Source organism: Mus pahari, chromosome 12 (assembly GCF_900095145.1).
Source record: "Mus pahari chromosome 12, PAHARI_EIJ_v1.1, whole genome shotgun sequence".
Lineage (NCBI taxonomy): Eukaryota > Metazoa > Chordata > Mammalia > Rodentia > Muridae > Mus > Mus pahari.
Window position 1 is genome coordinate 40,005,926 of NC_034601.1, and position 23,204 is coordinate 40,029,129.

The 23,204-nt window shown below is 39.0% G+C and overlaps 1 protein-coding gene across 3 annotated transcripts in view; it reads right to left on the reverse strand.

Annotated features, from left to right (window-relative positions):
* Window positions 1–1,190: 1,190 nt before the first annotated feature.
* Window positions 1,191–23,204, reverse strand: part of LOC110329603 (OX-2 membrane glycoprotein) — a 26,575-nt gene continuing 4,561 nt past the window's right edge. Inside the window, exons 2-6 of one of the 3 annotated variants that reach the window (XM_021209332.1) lie at window positions 19,336–19,417; window positions 16,116–16,442; window positions 13,744–14,016; window positions 11,473–11,616; window positions 1,197–2,512 (exon numbers count right to left, since the gene is read on the reverse strand). In XM_021209332.1, the coding sequence (XP_021064991.1) occupies window positions 11,474–11,616; window positions 13,744–14,016; window positions 16,116–16,442; window positions 19,336–19,417 (825 nt within the window). In that variant the 3' untranslated portion in view covers window positions 1,197–2,512; window position 11,473. Of the gene's footprint in view, window positions 2,513–11,472; window positions 11,617–13,743; window positions 14,017–16,115; window positions 16,443–19,335; window positions 19,418–23,204 lie in introns of those variants that run through there. The other 2 variants (XM_029544779.1, XM_029544780.1) reach the window with 2 other exon arrangements.

The window sequence follows — 23,204 nt, forward strand, 5'->3', positions numbered from 1 at the left end:
AGACTGAATAAATAAATAGCTAATTAATGACTCCCCCATCTTGAGTCCCATCCCATGTGAGAGAGCCATACCCTGACACTATTAATGGTACACTGCTATGCTTTCAGACAAGAATCTAGAGTAATTGTTTCCTGAGAGGCTTCATCCAGCAGCAGATGGAGGCAGACGCAGAGACTCACACCCAAACATCAAGTGAAGTTCAGGGTGTCTTGTGGAAGAGTGGGGAATAGAACTGAGCAAGTCTGAGGGATCAAGGACACCACAAGAAGACTTAGAGTCAACTAACCTGGGTTGATAGGAGCTCGCAGAGATTGGGCCATGTTCAAGGGAACATGCATTTGCTGGAACGTGGCTTCCTACACATTTGTATCAAATGTGCAGCTTGGTCTTCATGTGGATCCTCTAAAAAGTGGAGCAAGGACTGTCCATGTCTGTCCCCTGCCATTGGATCTCTTCTTCTACCTGGGCTACCTGATTGGGCTTCAGTGGGAGAGGATGTGTCTAGTCCTGTGAACATAATTATCTAGGTAGGAGTTGCTTTGAGAAAGGCGCACAAAGCCTCATCCTATCCTTTCATTTACCCAACTTTAGTTTTGTTCCAAAACCATTTCAACAAGTCTGCTGAGTGAAAGTTACTTTTCCAACAGCACCAATGAACGATTTGCCCTTTTAACCCTCAATCTTTGGCTAGTGTGCTGTGCGGTTGACTATAAACTCTGACAGGTGGCGTTCATAACACTGACAGCTACATGTGCTTATATATTTCCCTTTTAAATTTTATGTTATCCTCTCAGATCTGGTAGCTATCAAGATACAGAATTAATTTCACATAGAAACTCTTTGTGGGCCTCAGTAATGTCTTTGAATGATGAGAGGAGTGAGTCCTGAGAACACATGTTGGAGAAGTATTTCACTCCTCCTGCCTGACATGGCAATGATTCGGCCGAGGTACCAGAAGCACAGCAAGGCAGAATGATAATTACTATAGTGCCAGAAACCACCTAAGCTACTCCTTTGTGAGGCTTGGTATTTAAAGGTAAAACCAAGAGAGCACACATAGGAAGCTCCAAAACTCTAGAAACACATCAAAAGACACTTACTTACAGTAGCTCTCCTTGACCATATCAGATACCACCCCCGAGGAAGCAGAAAGGTTAACTGACGATTTCGCATAGAGAAAAAAAAAAATCCAAGTGTTATTCTTTATTTCTATATTTCTCAAGGGAATGCCACACATCAAATATTTAGTTGACACTTTTAATTGCTCAATATTTTAATACAAATATAGGAAATTATACAGAATTAAATAACACATGAAAAGCATACCAAGTATATAAATATCCAGTTCAACAATGAAAACAACCTACACTTGAATTCCTAGGTCACTCTATAAAGACAAATGAAGCAAAAGATACCGAAAACAACTTCACTAGTTTTGTCAAAGGGTTAAGAATTAATAGTTCACAATGTCTTCAGAACAAAGCGATTGTATTCAGGAGTTGCCTTCTCTTTGTAAAAAATAAAGTCACAGAAAAAGAAGCTGGGGAGAGGGAGAGAGAGAGAGAGAGAGAGAGAGAGAGAGAGAGAGAGAGAGAGCATAAACAACTGACTGCTGTACAGGAAATTCTTAAAGTATCTGTTTTCATAATATATTATCGTTACACGAGACAGGATTCAGAATGGCCTCAAGGAGGGTGATATTGTGGGCCAAATGGATAGGAAGAGCATGCTTTTGTAAAGATGTGAGCTACTTGCTAAGACTAACGATATTGCCTAAGTGCTATAAAAATAAGTTAAATGGACACGTTACAGTTGCCAATGTTACTTCACACTAAATTCTGCTCTATTTTCATCATAGTAACCCTCATAGAAGCACATAGAGAACGGCAGGGGAATCAGGGATTCTAGCAAGGCCAGTCATCAGCAGAACAGTAGCAGGTAGTCAACTAGATACTCCAACAACAGGGAAACACACTGGTGGACCTAAGAACAAAACCAGAGCTGGGACACCAACAGAAAGGCAAAAGGTACTCTCAGAAGCTCTTTGGACCCTTCTGTGTTCTCTCTTCTTTTGCTTATTCTTCAGTTTTCTTGCTAAAATTCCATCAAAATTTCTGGTCCCATTCCTTTCTATCTTGTATAAGGACCAGAAAGCTCTGTGAGGTAAATTGACTACGATTTGTCCTTCGGGTGGGAGCCCTAGTAGGTCTGAGAGCTGGCTTGGCACTGGTGGTTCTAAGTCTGGAGCCTTTCTAACAGCATGGCACTGCATTGCTCTACAAAAAAAATCAAGTCCTACAACAGACCCGAGGCACACGACTTCCTCTTGGAATGCAAACACCTGGGACCTGGGACAACAGCAAAAAGCCAAACCCCTCACAGGCTCGCTTCTGGTCTTTTGCTCTTCTTAGGTCCTGTGGAGAATGACCTTTTCCCTCCTGCTTTTCTTTCACATCAGATTCAAGTAAACCAGGGAAACACGTTCAGGGTTCTGTTTAATTTCTCTAGAGCTCTGAATAAAAGAAAGAGAAGTGTGTCAACACTGGACATCTCTAGTTTCTCAACATACTTTAAGCAGTTAACAACAGAATTAAGAAATACGGAAATACAGAGATATCTTAGTATATAGCCCTCTGTCTCTCTCTCTGTGTTTTTTCTTTTCTTTTCTCTTCTTTTCTTCTTTTTTTGGATATAAAGTTCCACTCTGTAACAGAGGATCTGTCCCGGAACTCACTGACTCACTGTGAAGCCCAGAATGGCTTTGAAGTAGCAATGATCTAGTTCAAGGACCCTATCTCCTTGGTCTCTTGGGTGGTGGGATCACAGACTTCTGACCTAGTAATGAACTAGAGAATCACCCAAGACTACAAAGAAAGGCATTTGGCTAAGAATACCAAATGATCAAAGAGGTTCTAATTAAGAAGAACCCTCAGCTTTGTTTTCTCTGGGTCTTAACTTGTGGACATCAGACAAGGAATAATCATTAAGTAGACAGAAAGTTTTTCAAGAGTTACTGACTGCCTAGCACGTAAAATGGGAGGATGTCAGCTTCCCCACAAGGAATGTAGACAGTGAGATAACAGACCTAGAATTTAACCTCGGTCCCTCCCTCTCATCTGTGTCCTCTTAGGTCATTTTATTGTATCTTCCAAAGTTCTGCATATTTTAGATGCCAACATTTTCAGCGTCAGCTATCAGTGATTTATGAAATCACTACCTCCTCCCTTAACATGGCCCAATATTTTAATACGAGTGAGTTATTACAATAAAAAGAAAATAAAAGGGAAGACATTTATGCGGTAATTGATTTTTTAAAATTATTGTCCTTAACAGGCATGAACTTTCCCTGTCAAGTTGTTATTATATCATCATTCATTTAGTCTGAACCTATACTTTACTGCAGATTAGTAACAAGTAGGTTTTTGGTGGGCAAACCTTCTTAGACCATCCTCCATGTAAGAATGTTCTAAAATTTTAATGGTTTCTCTTCCTTTGAGATTTTAAGTTTGTAATTCTTTTGCTAGAGCTCAACTGTCTCTGCTCTCCTCCACAGCCGGCTTGTTTTCTGTTTCCATGTCCTAAATCTAATCAACTCAGAGAAGCTGACCTCAGACTACTTGTCTTAAATAAGTGGCCCCGCTCCCCAATCTTCCCTTTCATTGTGTGCTTATATATGATTTGCTCACAATGCCATGTTCAGGTTTTCATAGTATCCTTAGTTAGTTCATCTATGGTTTCTCTGTCTAATATAAATGTCTCTATAACAAGTCATATAATACATACATGTGTTAAATAACCAGCTTTCCCATCATCCTAGCCCTCTTACCCCACCCCCGCAAACAACTCAGTTTAACCAAAATATTTCCACATCTTCAAAATGAAACAATTTACATTACCTATAACAATAAATTAATGTTAGGCATCATAAGGACACACACACACACACACACACACACACACGTTTTTGCTAAATATACCTTCTGTCCTATCTCCCCTCTCAGCTTATCTTGCTTCCAAACTTCTAACCCTGCTTGTGAAATGAATACTGTGTGTTCTGCCTTCCAAGTACTCCTATCTGAGTTCTGTTCCCTCAAATCCTCTTGCTGTAATCCCCATGTCTTTTTCTCTGTTCATCTCCTGGAGCTCTCCTCCTTTTATCATGTGTGCAAATGCTTAAATACACATTGATAAAACCAAAAGGAACCATAGCCTTAGTAACAACAGAATCCAGCACTTATGGGAAGCTTACAGTGAGGTGAATGCAGCCTAAATTGTTGGTAGCTTGAAAATTATAAATGATGAAAACATTTGTACTAAATAACATGACAAGAGCAACCCTGCTGGCAATCCCCTAAGCTAGTTGGTGCTGGCTTTCTAAAAACATTTTTCTAATTGCATGTACTTCTTTTAAAATCTTCACAACATTTGTATAATTACAGTAATTGCTCCTAATTTCCGAATGCAGAGAAAGGAGCATAGGTCCAAAGGCACCCAGCTATTTGTTTTAAAGAAATAGGACTTAATCAGAATCGGTAAAGAAGCGATTATAGTAGCTAATGAAACAAATGAGTGATCAGAAAATAGCCAATTCTGTAGGTCATTTAGAATCTCCTTTGCTAAAAGCAAAAGTTAAAATATTGGCTACTTGAGGACAGGAATACAATTGTAGAATTATCTCAAGCAGCACTGGGAAGATGAGGGGAATTTCAGTTAGCGGAATGAGTTCCAGAGGCTATTCTAACACATGGTGTCTAGAGTAACAATGTCATCAAGCACATGAAAATTACTGAAACCTTAGCTTGTAAGTGCTCTCATAAAGAAGTTCAACATATAATGAAGAAGTGACATTCCTTAGGTTGATTTAGCCATTCTAGAATTTGTACATACATTCAAAGAATGGTACTATATGTTATCGATATAATTTTATCAGTCTAAAAAATAATACAAGTAATCAAGTTGAAATTATTGATACACACATTTTGAAGATGAAAAGCCCCAATGATATTTAATAAAAATAATCTTTAAAGGACTTACAAAATACAAGGCTAATCTTTTCTCTTAGCTGTATAAGTGTCATAAATTTTGTAAACCATTGACCCCAGAGAATTTTAGAGTTGGGAGCACTGACTGATCATGGCCGGTTCTCTCTAGTTTGTTTACTAAAAAGAAAAATAAACTGTATTGTGGTGCTCTCTGGTCTAAAGAAGCTTCCAATAATACTGTATTGTGAAATAGGAGATTGTATTGAAGGTTGTGAAAGAAAAAAGTCACCAAGAGGACATATGTCTATATGCTATAGTGTGTGTGTGTGTGTGTGTGTGTGTGTGTATGTGTGTGTGTAAATGTGTGTGCATGCTCATGTGCATGCCAGAATACAGTACTTATTAGCCCTGTGTGTGTTTTTTTTTAAAGAACTATATTGTATATGGGCTGATGACATCAATTGAGGCTTATTAGTAGAGATTTTAAAGAGCAATGATGAAAATATCCAGGTACTTGATATCTGCAATGACCTCATAATATTGTTCTTTCAGTATTAGAGACTCAGAAATCTCCATTTTTTCCCCCTCTTTAGTCAGTATTTGACTTCATAGCACAGGCTAATCTTAGACTTGAAATTCCTTTGTCTAAAAATCTTAGTTATTGATATTACAGGCATGTACCATCATGCCTAGTTAGAAACTTGTGTCTTATTAAGTTATAATCGATTGGACCACTTTGGTCCTGTCTGATATCATTATGTACAGTGCTAAGTGTAACATTTTACCTATCTCTTACAGAGAATCCAAATGAACTTACCTATGACTAAGCTATCAGGACAAGGTCAGTAACAGCTGCTGCTGTGATGGGTATATGAGTAGAAAGATGCAGGAAGTATGTAATAATTGGGATTCCAATGAAAAGAACCCATGTTGGTAATGTTACAGTCAGTGATGAGTAATGAAGAACAGAAAGCAGAAGTTACATTTTTGTGTTAGACTTGAGACACAGAATATAATCTTGAAAAATATTGTAAAGTCTTGCTTCATTGTAAGGAGGCAAGGCTTGAGTAAGAAAGCTAAAGTGGTGTGTTCAGAGAATCTGACCAGGGTTTGATGTTCTTTGAAATAGAATTTCCCTGAATTGCATGAGGCTAAGGAATATAGGTATTGGAGGCATGCTAGTACTTGGAGATCAGGTAACAGCTATCTCTCCACTTACTCCAGCCCACCTTAACCTGTGTGGTAGCAGAACAAGGTTGTCTTATATCATCTCCATCCTAATTTCAGGAAAGTAGGAAGGAATACCTTACATGGAAGGATGGGTTTATCTCTATGATTTAATTAAGAGCCCAGAGATATAGATGGGCCTATTGCAAGCACACATGTCTTTATGAGGGTAAGAGGAATTAGTGAGAAACTCAATTTGAGAATGACCTAAATGGTTATCACTGCTTCTGTATATGGAAACAAGTAAAAAACAAACAAACAAGCAAGCAAGCAAACAGACAAACAATAACAACAACAACAAAGGCATGAAGTCAATCTGAAACACCTGGATAAACACAGGCCATTGATTTTCTTCAAGAATTTGCAGAAAGGAAGATAGCTTTAAAAGCACCTTGATTTTAGCCTAATGACTCTTATGTTGGATTTCTGACCTGGAGGATTGTAGGAAAATGAATTTTCGTGTTGTAGGCCACCAAAATTCTGATTATTTGATAAAGAAACAATAGAAAACATAGTATTTCTCTTCCTTGGCTAAGCCATTTGTGTATTTTGAAAAGGAACTCAACCTCTTCCAATTTAGATATCATAAAGTTGGCTTCTGTAATAATGAAAACTAAAAGTGTGGATCTGTTCAGAAAATGTTCAAAGTGTAGACTACAAGGGTGAGGGGCATAGCAGTTCCAAAGAACACAACTGGTACTAGACAGGACAGAAAGAACATAAGTTAAAATTCAAGGTTAACAATGACATGAGAGGATTACTCAGTTTAAAAATGTTCTAATCCTTGTTATTTCATTAAGTTGTGCAATAAATGATGGTAATATGAACAGGCAATCTCTTTTCAAAAAAAAAAAAAAATCTCCATGGAGAGAGATGTCCACTTGAGAGCTAAACTGCCATTTAGTTGCTGTAGAAAAGATTATGATGTCTTCACTCCTGGAGGTGTTCTTGCTATTTGGTTCATTTATGCTGAGATTATTTTTTTAGGGTTTTGGAGAATAAGAAAGAATAGTTCCATGCAAGAAAACCAAGGCTTTGAGAACCTGGTGGTCAAGAAATTGGTGGTCAAATTTTGTCATGCCATTTCAGAATAACGAGTAGCATTTTTATATATGAAAACAATATGCTTTTTTTTCCATATAGGCTTGGAGTACATTTTTCCAAGCAATGCTAGCCTGAATAGTTTATTAAAGGTTCCCTATTGTTTCACTCATATAGAACATCATATTCCTTCCTAAGATTGTGAAGATTCTGGATAGGGTAGGGTTTCTCACTTACCCAGCACTTTAATCTGGAGATCAATAGCATTCTTGTTTAACAATGAAGATTCTAATTGCTTAAGTAATAAATCTTCTTTGGATTATCTTCCTAACTAATGAAGAATTTTATCACCACAAAATTCACTGAAAATCTTTGTTCCTTGACATAATAGTGTGCTTAAAATAGGAATCAGTATATGCTCCTATCCAGGAAATAGTAAATTATTAATATAATCATTACATATTGTCAAAAGCCCATTCATAGCTCAGGCTACTAGGAAATAAGGGAAGTCAAGCTAAATATAAATATTATGTGGTCAAAAATATCTTTTATATGAAATAGCCAGCACTTTGAAAAGAAGTGAAGTCCAGAATATATGTCTCACTTGAGTGTCTGTGTTCTTTTGTTTCCAACCCAGTCTTGAATCAAGCAAACAAAAGCAAAGAAAATAACTTAGCTACTCAAAACAAAGAGTTCTAACATGCGGTGATATCTACAGTGATCTGCTACATTGCAGACCCAAAATTTCATTCATCATTTCTGAGAACTATATAATAAATGGTGGGTAATTGTGAAATGCAAGATTATTCTCAGCCTCCTATATTGAGAAGGTATGAACTTATGACATCATCAACTCTTACTAGAAAAATGGTTTGGTATGGTAGAAAATTTCCCCAGGAAACTTTGAGTTCTTTCTCACTTTCTATTTCAATAATAAAATAGTGATGCACGGAAACAAAACAAAGGAAGTATATTCCTGAAAGCTGTCTTAGTTCTATAAGGGTAGACTCCAGGGAAATAGCTGTGGTGATCCTGCTAGGAGTTGGGTATAAGTGGCATGATAGCTATCATAAATTCCTCCAGAGCACATGATACAACAGAAAAGAGAGTAGAGGACAACATCCTACACTGTACTGAATCACAGAGGAGTTAGGGGAGACTGACCTCTATGCAAAGACAACAGCAGTTATTGCAGATTGCCCCTCTAGGAAAAAATAAATCTGTTCTCACTTTTGTGGACCATGAATTGTGATTGGGATCTAAAAAGAGTTTTGTTTTGATGGATTAGCAAACAAATGTGGACATAACTGACCACATTCCTATTGACTACTGAGTCCTCCATGGAGATGGGTCTGTTTAGACTTAGTATAAACGTCATTTATCTTTCTTCTCATCTATCTGCAAAGCACACACTTGCACATTTACACACACACACAGACACACACACACACACACACAAACACATAGACATGTGCACACTCACACATTTCCACATACATTCATACATACACAGCATGTGTGCATGTGTGCGTACACACACTCCCACCGGTACATACACACACACTTTCACACACATCCATACACACATATACACACATACACACTCATACACATTCAGACCCACATTCATACTCATACACACACCCACACCCCCTGACACACACACACACACACACACACACACACACACACACACACTACATTCTGTTCCACTTTCTCATTTCCTCTTTTATGTTCATAGCATGAGCCTTTGGATCACTGGTTTTGGAACCTCGATGTTGGTTTTGCCTGACTGCATTTCCTTTCATATCTAAAAGTTCTACTACCTCAAGAAATGAGGGGAAGAAAAGGTGAAAGAGGACGGGAGTAAAGGAGGGAAGTATGGAAGGCAGGAGCAGAGCTGTGTGTTCACCTGATGCATGAAAAAACGAGAGAGAAGTATTAGCATATTCTTTGACTTTTTTTTGCTTTGTCACAATGTTCTGCATAGATTAAAGTATGGTTCTTTGGGAACCAGTACTTCCTTAGCTCTGAGCAATTACGCTTTCAATATAATTGACAGTTGGTTTTAGTAGCTTTAAGTACACAGAATTAAATCCAATGGCTGCTAAAGTTCTGAAATCCTAAAAAAGAAATCAAGTTACTCAAAATATGAGCATTCAGAGAAATTGACTGATGTGGCCATATGTCATGTCAACATTTGCCAACAAAATGGCAACTAAGTGTTCACAAGGTTCATCTGAACCAGGAATACTTATTTCTTAAGTGAGGCGAGAGTTTAGCACAGACATTGACTGCCTCTTTCTGGCATGTAGCAATTCTATTGCTCAGAAAATCTAAGACTGCTAAATGAAAAAAGAATTATTACTTTGCAAATACTCCTGTTTAGTGGAATTTATCTTGAGCTTAAATATAACTCTAGTTAAGAAATGAGTTCAAATACTTTGGACATTTTTGTTTGCAAAAGAGAACAATTTACAGTGAATGCAACTGCTAACCACAGCACTTATTTATGTATGTATGTATGTATGTATGTATGTATGTATGTATGTATTTATTTATTTGAGTCGCGGAAGAGAGCCAGGAACAATGTACAGTGAATGCAACTGATAACCACAGCCCTTATTTATTTATTTATTTATTTATTTATTTATTTGAGTCACGGGAGAGAGCCAGGAACAATTTACAGTGAATGCAACTGATAACAACAGCCTTCATTTATCTATCATCTATCTATCTATCTATCTATCTATCTATCTATCTATCTATCTATCTATCTATCTATCTATCTATTTATTTATTTATTTGAGTCGTGGGAGAGAGCCGGGAAAGCAGTCTTGTGGTTCTAACCTGCCTATAAGAACTGACTGTGACCTTCAAGAAGGAAATTGGCTTCCTTTACTGGGCTCACACTACTTAGTTGAAAAACAGAATTGTTTGGATAAGATAGAATCAAAGTGATTTCTGCCTTTGATAGTGTGGGGAGGACTTGGGCGTTCTATGGCTTATGTTTATATACCATGAAATGTTCTGATCCTATAACCTTGCAGACAGAACAAATCCCTTCATCTACTTTCTAAAAGGGGGCATGGACATTGCAGGCTCACTGCTCATTTTGTGAATTCATATGAATTAATCTGGTGTTTATTTAAGGTTTAGGCAAGATAAGGTGATCAAAAACGTTGTGAGGACATGAAAAACTGCCCAGAAACCATAAAGTGAAAAGGAAAATAAGATTTTGATGGTGATTTTAAAATCAAAATCTAAAATATTATTTAAAACCAACTTTTTGTTTCTTTCCCTGACCCTGAAGTTCATCATCTGGGATGGAAGAAATGCCCACATTACCCTTTCACCCTAGGAAATTCCCATTTCAAAGGAAAAAAAATCCCAGTTTTGTGCTTAATAGGCTGAGCACAGGCTTCAGAAAGCTAAGAAATGCATTTCTATCCTGTAATACAGCTCACTTCTCCTGTTTTAGTGGCAATCTTATTCTTTGATGCTTTACGTTGGCTGATGTTCATACAGTACTACTGAGTTACAACAAGAGGAAGAGGATTTGGAAAATACCTAATTCATGGTAGTTCCATCCATTCCCTCACTTAGTAAATGAACACTTATCAAGCAATACATCACTATTGCAATATATATCATGTATAGAAATATGTATATGATCCTGTGGCAAATGGTGGTGGAGGATGAGGCAAAATTCTCAGCCTGGAAAGGCATGAAGAGTGCTATGAAATAACAACTACATGTGTGAATCACTTGGATGTGGAGAGTGTTTGAGGAATCATTAAAGTGTAGCATAGGAAGTGCTATTTAATGAGGTGGAATTGGTCAATGTCACAATCTCTTAATTGGTCAAATGGCTGTGGCTTGATGTAAAAGGAGACAAGATTGGCTTCATTAGCAGGTGGAGAGGTCCTTGTGTGAGTACTGGATTTTTCTATTTGGTTTCACAACAACCCAGTATTATCTAATCAATATATTCCTGTTTTCTTTCTAGAGTTTTTACTCTTAACTTACGAAATAGGCTTAAAATATCCTAGGAAACGAACAGCTGAAATGTCCATTTCCAAGAAAGCAAGCTTGTTGCTTTTCTTAAAGAGCATTGATATTTATGTACTTTATAAACAATAGACATAACAATCCTGACCCCCCTTATTTATATATTCAAACAAACCCCAAGGTTTTGTTTTATAAAGAAAGGAATTTTTACCTTATTTCATTCTTTGCATCCCCTGTGATGACTCACCCCGCTCCTGATTTCGGTGACGTTTCCAGTATAGTAAGATGGAGATCAAGACCAGAAGAATTACCAGAGAAACAATGCTTAGCAGCAGTGGAACTGAAAACCAAAATCCTGTGTGTAAAGACAGGAGGAGAAAGGGGAGTCAGAAGAGGAGTCTGCTAAGCAAAATTCGAAAAAGCAAAAGGGAGTTTTTACAAGAACTGAAGAGTTCTTCTAAAATTATCCTTAAGTGCATACGTAGTTACATCTACAGTCATGAACTCATAGGGTTTGTAAAACAATTAGATGTTACTAACAGCCAGCATATTTCATGCAGTTACACATAATAATAAGATTTCTCCAGGAATTAAATGTTATTAATATGTATATGTAGGAGGCTAGCTGAACTCAACACCAGGGTAGAAAATTTAAAAGCTGAGGGTTAGTCAAACCTTTTTGCCTTCAAATCTCATGTTATTTAAGATTAAATACACTGGGAATTAAACAGAGGAAACATTCACCAATCCTGTGATGTCGACCATTGGAAGTAATTCCTTCATTGTTCTACTGCACTTCTTCCCATCTGTTTTCATTACTAAATCTCCTCCCAGGCATGCTCAGTGGAGCCCAGCTAAACCCCGGCTCCTTGGTGTTGATAATGCAAAGGGAGAGGAAACTTCTAGCACCTTCTCTGAAGCAGACTTTTCACAACTGAACCAAAAGTTTGTCTCATTTCCATGCTTTCTAAAGCTGCCTATGGGGCTTTTGCATCATCAGTAAATATTCACAGAATAAATAAATGCTGTGCAAACAATAGAAAACATTTTATATCACGTAAGTCAAATTTGGAGTTCCTGGAAAAGAACTTATTTACCTTTTCAAGTTCTTGTTTTTCAAGGACATTTGCTCTTGGCCTTGGTTGATCCTGAGGCTCTCTTCATGAAATGTACCACACAAGGCTTTTTGACCAAAATTTCCCTAAACACCCCATTTCTAACTAGCATAGAGGTTTTAAGGAGCTCAGCCAGACATGTTTGTAGGAGCTACTTGCAAGAGGCCACTGCCCAAGAAGGTAAAATGGACAACTCTTCTAGTTTTTACTTATTGGAAAGTGCTCGCACACAGCTGCCACCATTTTAGGTGCTTTTTACTGTGTGCTACTTCCAGGGCTATGCTTCAAAACTAGAGAGAAAGCCATGCTTGAAATCAAGTGCGCTACAGTCACCCACACACCATTCTCAAACCGTGTATCCACGAGTCCCAGAGAGAGTCATTTGGAAGGAATCATCTGAGAAGCTAGAAAAACAAATGGTAATACAGTTTTGCTTTAAAAGACTGATGAGCCTCCTAATGGGGCTTTTCTCAGTGATGATCATCCAAAGATTTTTATCACAGATGTGGATGGGGTCCTCCAGGAACCCTTCCTCATCCCCAGACTGAGTAAGGCCCCCACCTCCTTCACCTTAGGTACTTTCATGGTCTACTGTGGCTTTCTCACTGGACACACAGTTTTGTGATAGCCTAGAAAATATTTCTCTATTGATGGATATCAACCATAGGTATATAAGCAATATGTTTTTCACATACTCTTTCTGTCAATTTTACTTTCTAAAGCTTGAGTTAGCTGTTGTGTTGTCCAAAAATATGAAAGAGAAATCTCAGAAAGACACAATCCATACATTTTAGCTCATGTGCTATTGTGAGTGATGGATAACAACTGACATCATCTCATCTCACCTCACCAAGGATGTGAATTGCCTGGAGTAAGGACACTGTGTGCGCTATCCTTCTCTTAATTGTGGAGTAGCTGCCTTGACTTTCATATTCACTGTTTATTGCACGCCATACTTATATTCATTCAATGATTTTTATTTTGCATAAAGCAATTCTAAATACAAATATTCAGTAAAGTAGATTTCTGTGATTATATTTTCTTAATCGGTTTTCATTGTTTAATCTCTTACCACACGTAATTAGAGAGCCAAGTTAATTATAGGTACGTGTGTGTGTGTGTGTGTGTGTGTGTGTGTGTGTGTAAAACATATGGTTCCAAACTCTCTGCAGGTTTATGTCGTCTCTGTGGATGGGAAGACTACAGCAAAACTTACTGTATTTGCTGCCTCAAGCTCTTGTCCCTTGTCCCATGCTCTCTCTAACTACAGCCTTTGCTGAGCAGTTGCGAGTCTCTGAACAACATCAGCATCTTCCTAGTGCACAAACATAGACACACCACAGTCTACCTTGCCCAGTCTCTCTTACCTTTGTCCAGACTCTGCTTGTAGTCAGTCACAGTCCCCAGGTATAAAACCTGGCAGATCACTTCCTTCCCGACTTGAGTTTTGGGGTCTTTGACCCGGAGGATGCTGGTGACGGACGTAGTCCCATTTGAATGGAAGTGACTCTCGGTACTATTCTCAATTCCTGTCCCAGTGCCCTTCCAGGAGATGGCAGGGGCTGGGCGGGCAGTCGCAGAGCAAGTGATGTTTAGGTGGTCTTCAAAATAGTTGTAGTGAAGGTGTACTATGGGCTGTACTGCGACAAAAATAAAAAACACATGGCTTGCCGTCAGTTAAGCACCTCGCCTGAGTTCTGCATTTTCTTACAAGGATGAGGAGAAATTCCTCACAGAAAGACAATGGGAGACACACAGATAAAATGACAACACCTTCCTCCTAATCTCTTCCAGTGAGTTCAAACCTTGCAGGTGAATTGTCACATCTGCAGTTTGTCTCTACCATAGCTGACTGGTTAGATAAAAACATGAGGATAAGATATAGTGTAAGCCTAATTATTCTGCATCTTTGGTGTGAGCAATCTTTTCTGTTATGTGTTTCTCAGAAATCATCTGACAGTATCCCCCCCCCCTCCCCGCAATCAGCATCCCTCTATGTGTACCCTTTACCTATCAGAAGCAATAGGCAGGGCACAGTTCCCAGAGCCTGTTGTTTAGAGAAAAATCCATTTTCTTTTCCCAGAAAGATGAATGAGACACACCTCCCTTCTTAATTGCCTAGTTAGAAAACCTACTCAAAATGCAAACTAGGAACTCAGAATCCATAAATAAGAAAATCAGAGAGTGACTGTTGGAAGGGCCACAGGGTTCACTTGACAGAGCTGGAAAAATTGTTTAGAAAAAATGGATATAATTTTCCCACGAGTTTCAGCCTGTTCTCTTTATAAAGGCCTCCCCAGCTAACAACTATGTTTCTGTTGGAATGTCAGCCTTTTTTCTGCCAACCAGTACAAACCAATCCTTCTGTAGCTGGCTTTGCAGCCCATGAGTTAATTAGAAGCCAATGCTAAGTGAAAGCTTGTTTGTGCCTGTAGGTTCAAGAGACAGGTAGATTGCAGTAGCTGTGGAAGTGGAACTGTAGAAGGGTGCTCAAATTCTAAGAATCAGTAAGTACTGGGAGAGACAAAAGTAAGGAAAAGTGAGTATGATTTCTGTGATTATTCTGTGTATCATAGTCTGTGGGCTTATCAGAGAATGGCTTAGATAGATGCAAGTTGTATGGTTGGATAGAAAAGGGAGGCTTTCTCTTTTGGGGGATGGGGAGAGAAGGAGCAGGAGAGAAAAGAACTAGAGAAAAATTGCAGAAATTATAAAGTGTGAAATGAGAAGCAAAACCAACCAACCAAACAAACAAAACAAGGAAAAGAAGACAAGATGGAAGGGATATGGGAGGGAGGAAGAAAGAGAGTAAGAGAAATAGACAAAGTGGAAATTTGCGAAGAAAGCCTGTTCTACCATTGAGAAGGTCCATCATAGACAGAGTAAGCAGAAGATCCCTGTATCCATCCGATTTCCCACATCCTTGTACCTAGGAAATCTCTCCTTTCCCATGGCCAATTCTCTCAGCATGCTTAACGCCTTGCTTCAATATTTGTAATGTCTCCACTAGGTTTGTCTTCTTCCTCCTAAAGCCACCACATCACATTGGATGCTACAAAGTCATCCTCAGTCCCACTTCCTAAGGCTTCATTGCAGCCATGCTGCAGTGAAGAACTAATCTCTTCACACTGCTGCTGTACACACACGCACATGCTGCAAGAAGAAACAATCTCTTCACACCACTAAGCCTAGGATGTTTAAAGAGTGCTTTATATCCTGTTATACTCCCAGTTAGGAAAAAACCTCTGCTGGCTGTAACCTTAGAAATCTGGAAACTGCTTCCTTGAACTAAAACAAGAAAGATATCATATTGGTTCCAGGTTAGACTCCTCTGCCTCTGTTGCTACTTGCAGAAGTTGTAAAGGGTTCTAGAGATAATATAGTGCACATTTGCTATCCAAAAGCAGAGGTAGCAATGAATTCACTGCCGTGGAGAATGTGTCGCCTTCATCATTGTCTTCAATGTTGGTGATGGCAAGACCCTAGAGAGAAGATAGTTCCAGCCAAACAGCTTAGTGCAGCGACGTTAGCTCTCAGAATTCTGCAATAATAGTGACAGCGGGCATGAAAGGCTAAGAGTCTTCCAGTTAACCTGTTCAGGTTTATGAATCAAAAAAAAAATAAAAATAAAAAAAAAAAAAAAATAAAAAATCCAGGTACCATAACCACATACTCAATGCTCCTGGAAATTATATTTCTGAAAAAAAAGATGAGAGAATATATTCTCAAAGATTCTCACCATAGAGGGTAAGGCAAGCTGTTCCTGAGACTTTCTGAGAACCAAACGTGTTGAAGAGACACATGTAGCAACCCTCATCTTCCAACGTTGTGTTCCAGAAGGTGATGCTGGAGTTCCAGAGTCCCAGCTCAGTGACGTTTATCCTGTCTTTGTAGGCAGGCTGGATTACAACCCCATGGGTTTTGCTGTAGGTGACCATGTTTTCTGGGCTTACAGCTTTCTTTTTCTGCCATGTCACAATCAAGGGTTCCTGGGATGTTTTCAGAGAACATCGTAAGGATGCAGTTGTGTGCAGTGCCTTTCTTTCATCCTGGGTCACCACTTCCACTACAGAAACAACAACAAATTCTATTTTAGAACATTATTACACACACACACACACACACACACACACACACTCCTAGTAATGAATAAATGCATGCTGAAACTCAAATATAGAAAAGAATAAAAGAGGCAAAAAAGAATATATATATGCATGTTCATGCCTGTGTGCTAGCAGAGAAATATGTCCGTTTGACCTAGAAAAGCAGAGGCAGAGTAATAACAAGACAATGCTTGGTAACCAGAAATTTTGAAGAATCCCTGTGAGCTGGAGAATGAGCAGAAAGACAAGAGTGTGAAAAGTGCCAGATGGAATCCGTTCATTAGGTGAGTTCATGCTTAGTGATGTATGAGCCAACAGCAAAGAAGCACCAAAGAACAACAGGCAGAGTGAACAGTTTAAGCAAAGATGAGGGAGGTGCTACACACACACACACACACACACACACACACACACACACACATTACAGAGGGCTCAGTCTCTGGCAAATGACGAGAGTGATAAACAGGGCGATGCTCTGGGAAGCTTGCTATACATGGCATGTTCAAAAGATTTTGGTACCCAACTGTCATCACACTCTATTTATATAAGATGTCATGACAACGATTTCTTCTCTGCAATGCAGGCCACTTATACTCTGACAGGTAATTTAAGGTATTAGCTAGCATCCATGTGATAATGAATAACCAATAATAAAGGACCAACACTTTGAGAAAAGGGGCACAATGAAAGAGGAGTAATAAATGCTACAGCTAAGAACTCACAACAAATGAATCCAGACATCGTAAATCAAGAAGCATTTTGGAATGAATATGGGTGAGTGAAGAAAAATGACATTTTAAATGGTAGAAATTAGAGATCTGGAAAACAGGAAATACAAAATCTCAACACACTCTTCAACTTAGCAGAATGGCTGTCACTGAATGAAGAATTCATAGGCCAGAAGGCCAGGCCTCAGCATCCCCTGAGCATGTAACCCATAAGGGGCATATAGGCCAAGAATTAAAGAAAAACTCAACAGACATGCTTAAGCATGCCAACTCTAGCCCAGTGGCGTTTTTCACACAGGAAAACAAAAGAATATGACGAGGGAGCAACGCAATGTGAGACAACATACTAACCATGAAACCTCACATACTTGGCAACCTAACCCCGGGACACAGATAGCAGACACTGCTGAAGTACAACAGCAGTTTATCAACCCACAGTGATAATGTGAGAGCTTCTATATGTCTCTCAGAATCTTCAGTTCCATGGGTTTAAATCATTAAGGCAAAAATTTAAATATGATAATATAGAACATTTTAAAATAAGTTTGTAGGTGTCTATATTTAATTTGAATACACTAGATTTACATAGCCATTATGTGTTTATATATATGGATATGTATTATATATATATATATATATATATATATATATATATATATATATATACTACTGAGTCATAAAATATATAATCTTTTCGAAAAACCAAAATATTTCCCCAAACTGAACTTGAAGTTGATCTTAAAAAATTTACTCTTTCTGAACACTCTCCACAATACAATAAAACCCCAAATTCCCCAATCTCTTTTAAAACTCCAATTATGGCTGAACTCATAACAAGACTCATAAATTACCAGAACCAAATGGTAACCAGAACATAATGCCCTCAGTGTCTATAAAGCTTGATGAAGCATTTCTTTGATGGAAAGATTTAACACAACTACATTTACTGGAAACCAAAGAAACTGAAACTGAATAGATGCCTACATCTGAATCTCCCCCTTCATACATCAAACAACAGCAGGGAACTAAATAATAAAATGACAAATAACATATGGATGAACAAAACCACTGAAATTTTTTCTTTAAGGGTACCCAAACAGTTGAAATGCTAATAAGTATAAGCAGGAAATAAAGGCTGCACAAACTTTCTCCCAGAGTATCAGAGGACAAAGAGAGCATAGCAGCCAGTATACCTTGGGCACCATGTTACCTAGCTGGGGTCTAAGGATGGGAACTCCTTGAAGGTAAGGACAGTTATGGAAAACAGAACCCCACTGATGAAGTTGAGGTTCCCTGAAAACCTTTGGAGATTTTGAAGAGTGTGTTTGAAAAAAAAATGTTGCTTTTAGATTGCAGAGTGGAAAGGGGATTAAAACTAGTATTGGACATGTGCTATGCTATGCTTGACTGTAGAGGAGATCCCATAGTGGGAAAGTTACCAATTCTTTGGTGCTTGTTTTGAATCCTTTTCGAATCTGCTAGTTGGTCAGTAAGTCCTGTAATGGACATCATGTGTCAGGGCTGTGGGTGGGGCGAGGCCTGCCAGTCCTTCATTGGCAGTGTCTTTCTCAGAGAAGTTAATGATGAGTGACATCATACCACAGTGATCAGAAAAGAACCAGCAGAAAGGGAGCAGCAGCCTCCCCCAGAATGACAAGAAAAAAAAAAAATAGGAAATTCAGAGATGGTGGAACAAGCAGGGTTATTGTACAGGAGACAATGTAAGCGTATGCATCTCTGAGTGACGGTATTTGTTTCTACCTTTTACTCTTTGTAAAAAGCGATGAACTCAATTTTAAGGATGGCCTTCCAAATACTCCCAGCTCTTTAAAATTTAAGTCCGGGGAATTTCAAATACATTCCCCCAATTCTCTGGGTGAAAATCTGACATCATATTTTACTAGGGAGGGGATTGTTTTTCTTAAATCTACTGGAATTGCTTCCAAGTGCCAAATTGTTCCGCTGCTCTGAAAACAAAAGTGTGGAGAGCGGGAAGAGCAACTCCCACCGTTCCAAGGCTGATAGCGTGCTCAAGTACCTCATGCAGATGAGTGGGCTAGCCTACAGGCAAAGGAGAGGCCAACCTTCACCTCTGAGGCTCTCCAGAGGAAGAACCCGGTATCTTTACCTTGAGCTGTGCTCAGCGCTACTGCTGCCATGCCCCAAATCAGGCTGTAGGTGGAGAGATGGCAGAAAGGTCTCCTGAATACCTGAAGACAGAAAGCAAACGACAGAAATAGAGGTTGCATTTGGACAGAGCCAGGGAAATGTCCTTATAATACCCGTGTTAGGAAACGCAGGAGCCAAGTGTTTACCCACCAGAGTGTTGTGGAAACAGAACCCAAGGCTATAAATGGAAGAAATATCAGAGTGCTCAGGATGTGGGGTGAGGATAGCTACTGTGTGGCTCTTTCATAGCCCTGGCAGTGTGAGCCTTGCTTTTAAAGCTACCATTGTCAAGAGCAAAGTCTTGAACACATAGGCTCCCTGAGCCAAACTGTCTCATGCTAATAGAGAAAAATGCAGAAAAATACAGATGCCAGACAGCTTACCCTTCCCAAATAATCAGCTGTGGTTAATATTAAGGACAAAGCTCAAAGGGAAAACATTTTTCAGAAATGTTACTGTCCTGAGCTTTGCTGGGATCGACTCTCTTGAAAATACAACCAGTTAAAAAAAATATTTAGAAGCTAGTACTAATATTAACTTTGTTTATTCCTTCATTGCTTTATTTTTCTTTACTGGGCCAGGAATCCTCTGCCCCATAGATGACCTGGCACTATTTAGGAAAATGTTATTCTGGGCATTGCCTTGCTGTAAACTGAGGAGACAAGAGTGTGCAGATCAGCTAGCCTTTATGGTTGTCTCGGAGCTGTTTTATTGGACCTAAAGTATGCTTTCTAGTATTAGTACTGTAACTAATTTTGTGTGTGTGTGTGCCGCTCAGGGAACAACCTGGTCGATGTGGCTCTCTCCTTTCACTTTCATGTGAGTTTTCAGAGACTGAACTTGGGTCACCAGACTTGTGCAGCAGGGGCCTCAACACACTGACCCATCTCACTGGCCATAATTCTCAAATTTTTATACTAAAGGAATGTAAGCCATGGTAGTTTTCTCTGTAACTTTTCTGAACTGAATTTCATTTCCATTTCCCAGTTGCCATTCCAACTGGGGCTAGAAACTTCCTTTCAGGCAAAGCAGTGCCTTCTTTGTCCATTCAGCTTTCAAGCACCCCAACACTCCATTAAGCTCCCCATTTCTGACCTTACATCTGCAACCCAGGAGCTTATGGGGGCTTACAGCACACCAAGACATAGCGTAGGTCTACATAGGTCTGCCGGTCTTTCATTACAACCATTTTTCTACATTGTATTTGCTAAGATAGCTGTGTTTCTCTCAGTCACCAAGGCCATCCTTCTAACAATTATTACTTCAAAGGCCAAAACTGCAGCTCTCTTGTGCTCTTGTAAAGTACCCTAGGCTCTCCTTGTATTGGGCAAAAGAAATTCATGAATTATCTCTCTAAATGTCTGTGTCACTCTGTTACACTGCACCTTATCTTCTTTTGGAACTCAAGACCTATGTACAGGTTCTATGTCTGATTCTCTATGGCTGGGAGAGCATACAGGGTTCCTTCTTTTTATACAAGATGGTGTCTGGCTGTAGCTGTAGACATCAGTCAGCCCTTTTCTTCTCTTGGACTGTAAAACTCTTATCTCCCTACGGTCAGAAAAGCTGGTTCTTCCACCACCCTGGAGCCTGTCATCGTTTCTTTCTGGAATAAACTTTTTCCTCCTCTTTCAGCCTGTGGGGTTTTAGAGCTTGAATGTCTAGTTTAGAGTTATTACAAAGCTGTTTTCTGAAATGTCTCTGACTTTCAGTGATAACATCCTTCGCCTAAGGTAGTAAGTAAATGACTGTCTGTTTTGAAAGAATAAGTGACCAGGATAGTTACACACCTGAGACGTGTATTAAAATTTTTATTTCCACTTTTTAGTTTGCTTTTGATGACTAAACTACTAATAACCACAAGACTAACATATATTGAACACATTATGTGCCTGGTGCTGTCATCAACACTTGAGATCAACTACTTCACCCAACACTTCAGGGACCTGTGAAGAAGGATATCAACTCTTGCACAATACAGAAGGTGAAGGAGAGATTTTAAGTAGTTTTCCTCAGGTAGCATAGCCAGGATGGAGTAGAGACAAGACTCAAGCACTGGCTCCAAAGTTTACAATCATAACCACACCAACACACTGCCTGATCCTGTGCACAAAGCACTGTTGTGTTTTTTTATTATTGCTTATTTTATTTATTTACACTTTGAAATCTGATTCCCTTTGCCGATTTCTCTTCCGCAACCCCCTGATCCCATCCTCCTCCTCTTCTATGAGGGTGCTCCTCCACCCACTCCTGCCTTACCATTCTAGCATTCCCCTACCCTGGGTCATTGAGCCTCCTCGGGACCAAGGGCCTCCCCTCCCATTGATGCCAGATAAGGCCATCCTCTGCTACATATGCAGCTGGAGCCATGGGTCCCTCCACGTGTACTCTTTGGTTGGTGCTTTAGTCCCTGGGAGCTCTGGGGAGTCTGGTTGGTTGATATTGTTTTTCCTATGGGGTTGCAAACCCCTTCAGCAACTTCAGTTCATCCCCTAACTCCTCCATTGGAGTCCCCATGCTCGGTCTGATTGTTGGCTGTGAGTATCCACATCTGTATTGGTCAGGTTCTGGTGGAGCCTTTCAGGGGACAGCTATAGCACTGTTGGTTTTTAAAATTAGTCACAAATGTAAATATATTTTTGTACCTTCTGCCTCAAAAGCACCATTGTGAGGATCTTCAAGCCCTCGCTGATTTGTCAGGGTAAGAGGATCACATTTAATGAAGCTTCCAGGCCCGAGAAATCTGACAGGCATTATGAAGTTGGCTAAAAGTTCCCACCAGATGCCCCATGGACTCCTAGAGGCCCATTTCCCACTACCTGGAGCTCAGCACCTACACAGGTGCTCTCCGGCCTCAGACTGCTGGGCCTCCTCCTTGCACACCAGGCTCTTCCTTGCCAACCTTTTAGACCCTTCAAATTGCCAAGCTTCCTTGCACTCCAGTTCCTTTGCGTCTTCCTTTCACCTAAAATGTTCCCAGTTGAAGGGATAAACGGAACAGCCTGGGTTAACAACTTTATGAATGACAGGAAATTCATCATATTTCATTGTGTGAAGTGTTTCTTTTGGACTTTTTATTTCCGAGACAAGAGAGACTTACTGACTGCCAGATCTTCTCTTTCCCAGATATTAGTCACTTTATACAAGAAATTCTCCCCTGTGAAGTCCTTGCTCTAGTACCCTGGTCTTGGCTCTTGTCATTGGGTGTTTTGTCCAATTTTTAGTTCTTTTTATAGCATAACTACTTGTATAGAAAAGTAGGTTTCCTTGTAAAACCTTCATACATATCTAACTGAGCCTCTGGCGTTGCTTCTTTCTTCATCTACTGAGTTTTATGTAAGCTAGGCACTGTGACCAGCACTTTGGAGACTGATAGGTAAAGTAGATAGTGATTCCCTACTCTACTAATTCCTTTGACTTATTGGCACATATTTATATGTTATTAAAGTACTTGTCCTTAAATTCATTGTTGTATGACTTGGTACTTTCTTTTTTCCATTTAAATATTTTTGAGATTATAATAAATATATTCCCCCTTTCTTTGTTCTCTTTCAAATAACACATTATATGCATTATATATAATATATTACATATAAAAATTATATATATATATATTACATTATATATATAATACATGTGTATATACATATTATTATTTGTGTATATACAATACATGTATATATGTGTGTGTATATATATGTATATATATATATATATATATATATATATATGCAACAACAATTAAAGAAAAAAGGGGCAAAGAATTTGAAAAACAGCAAGGGAAAGAGGAATGAGATATATATGTATATACATATCATATATACTTAT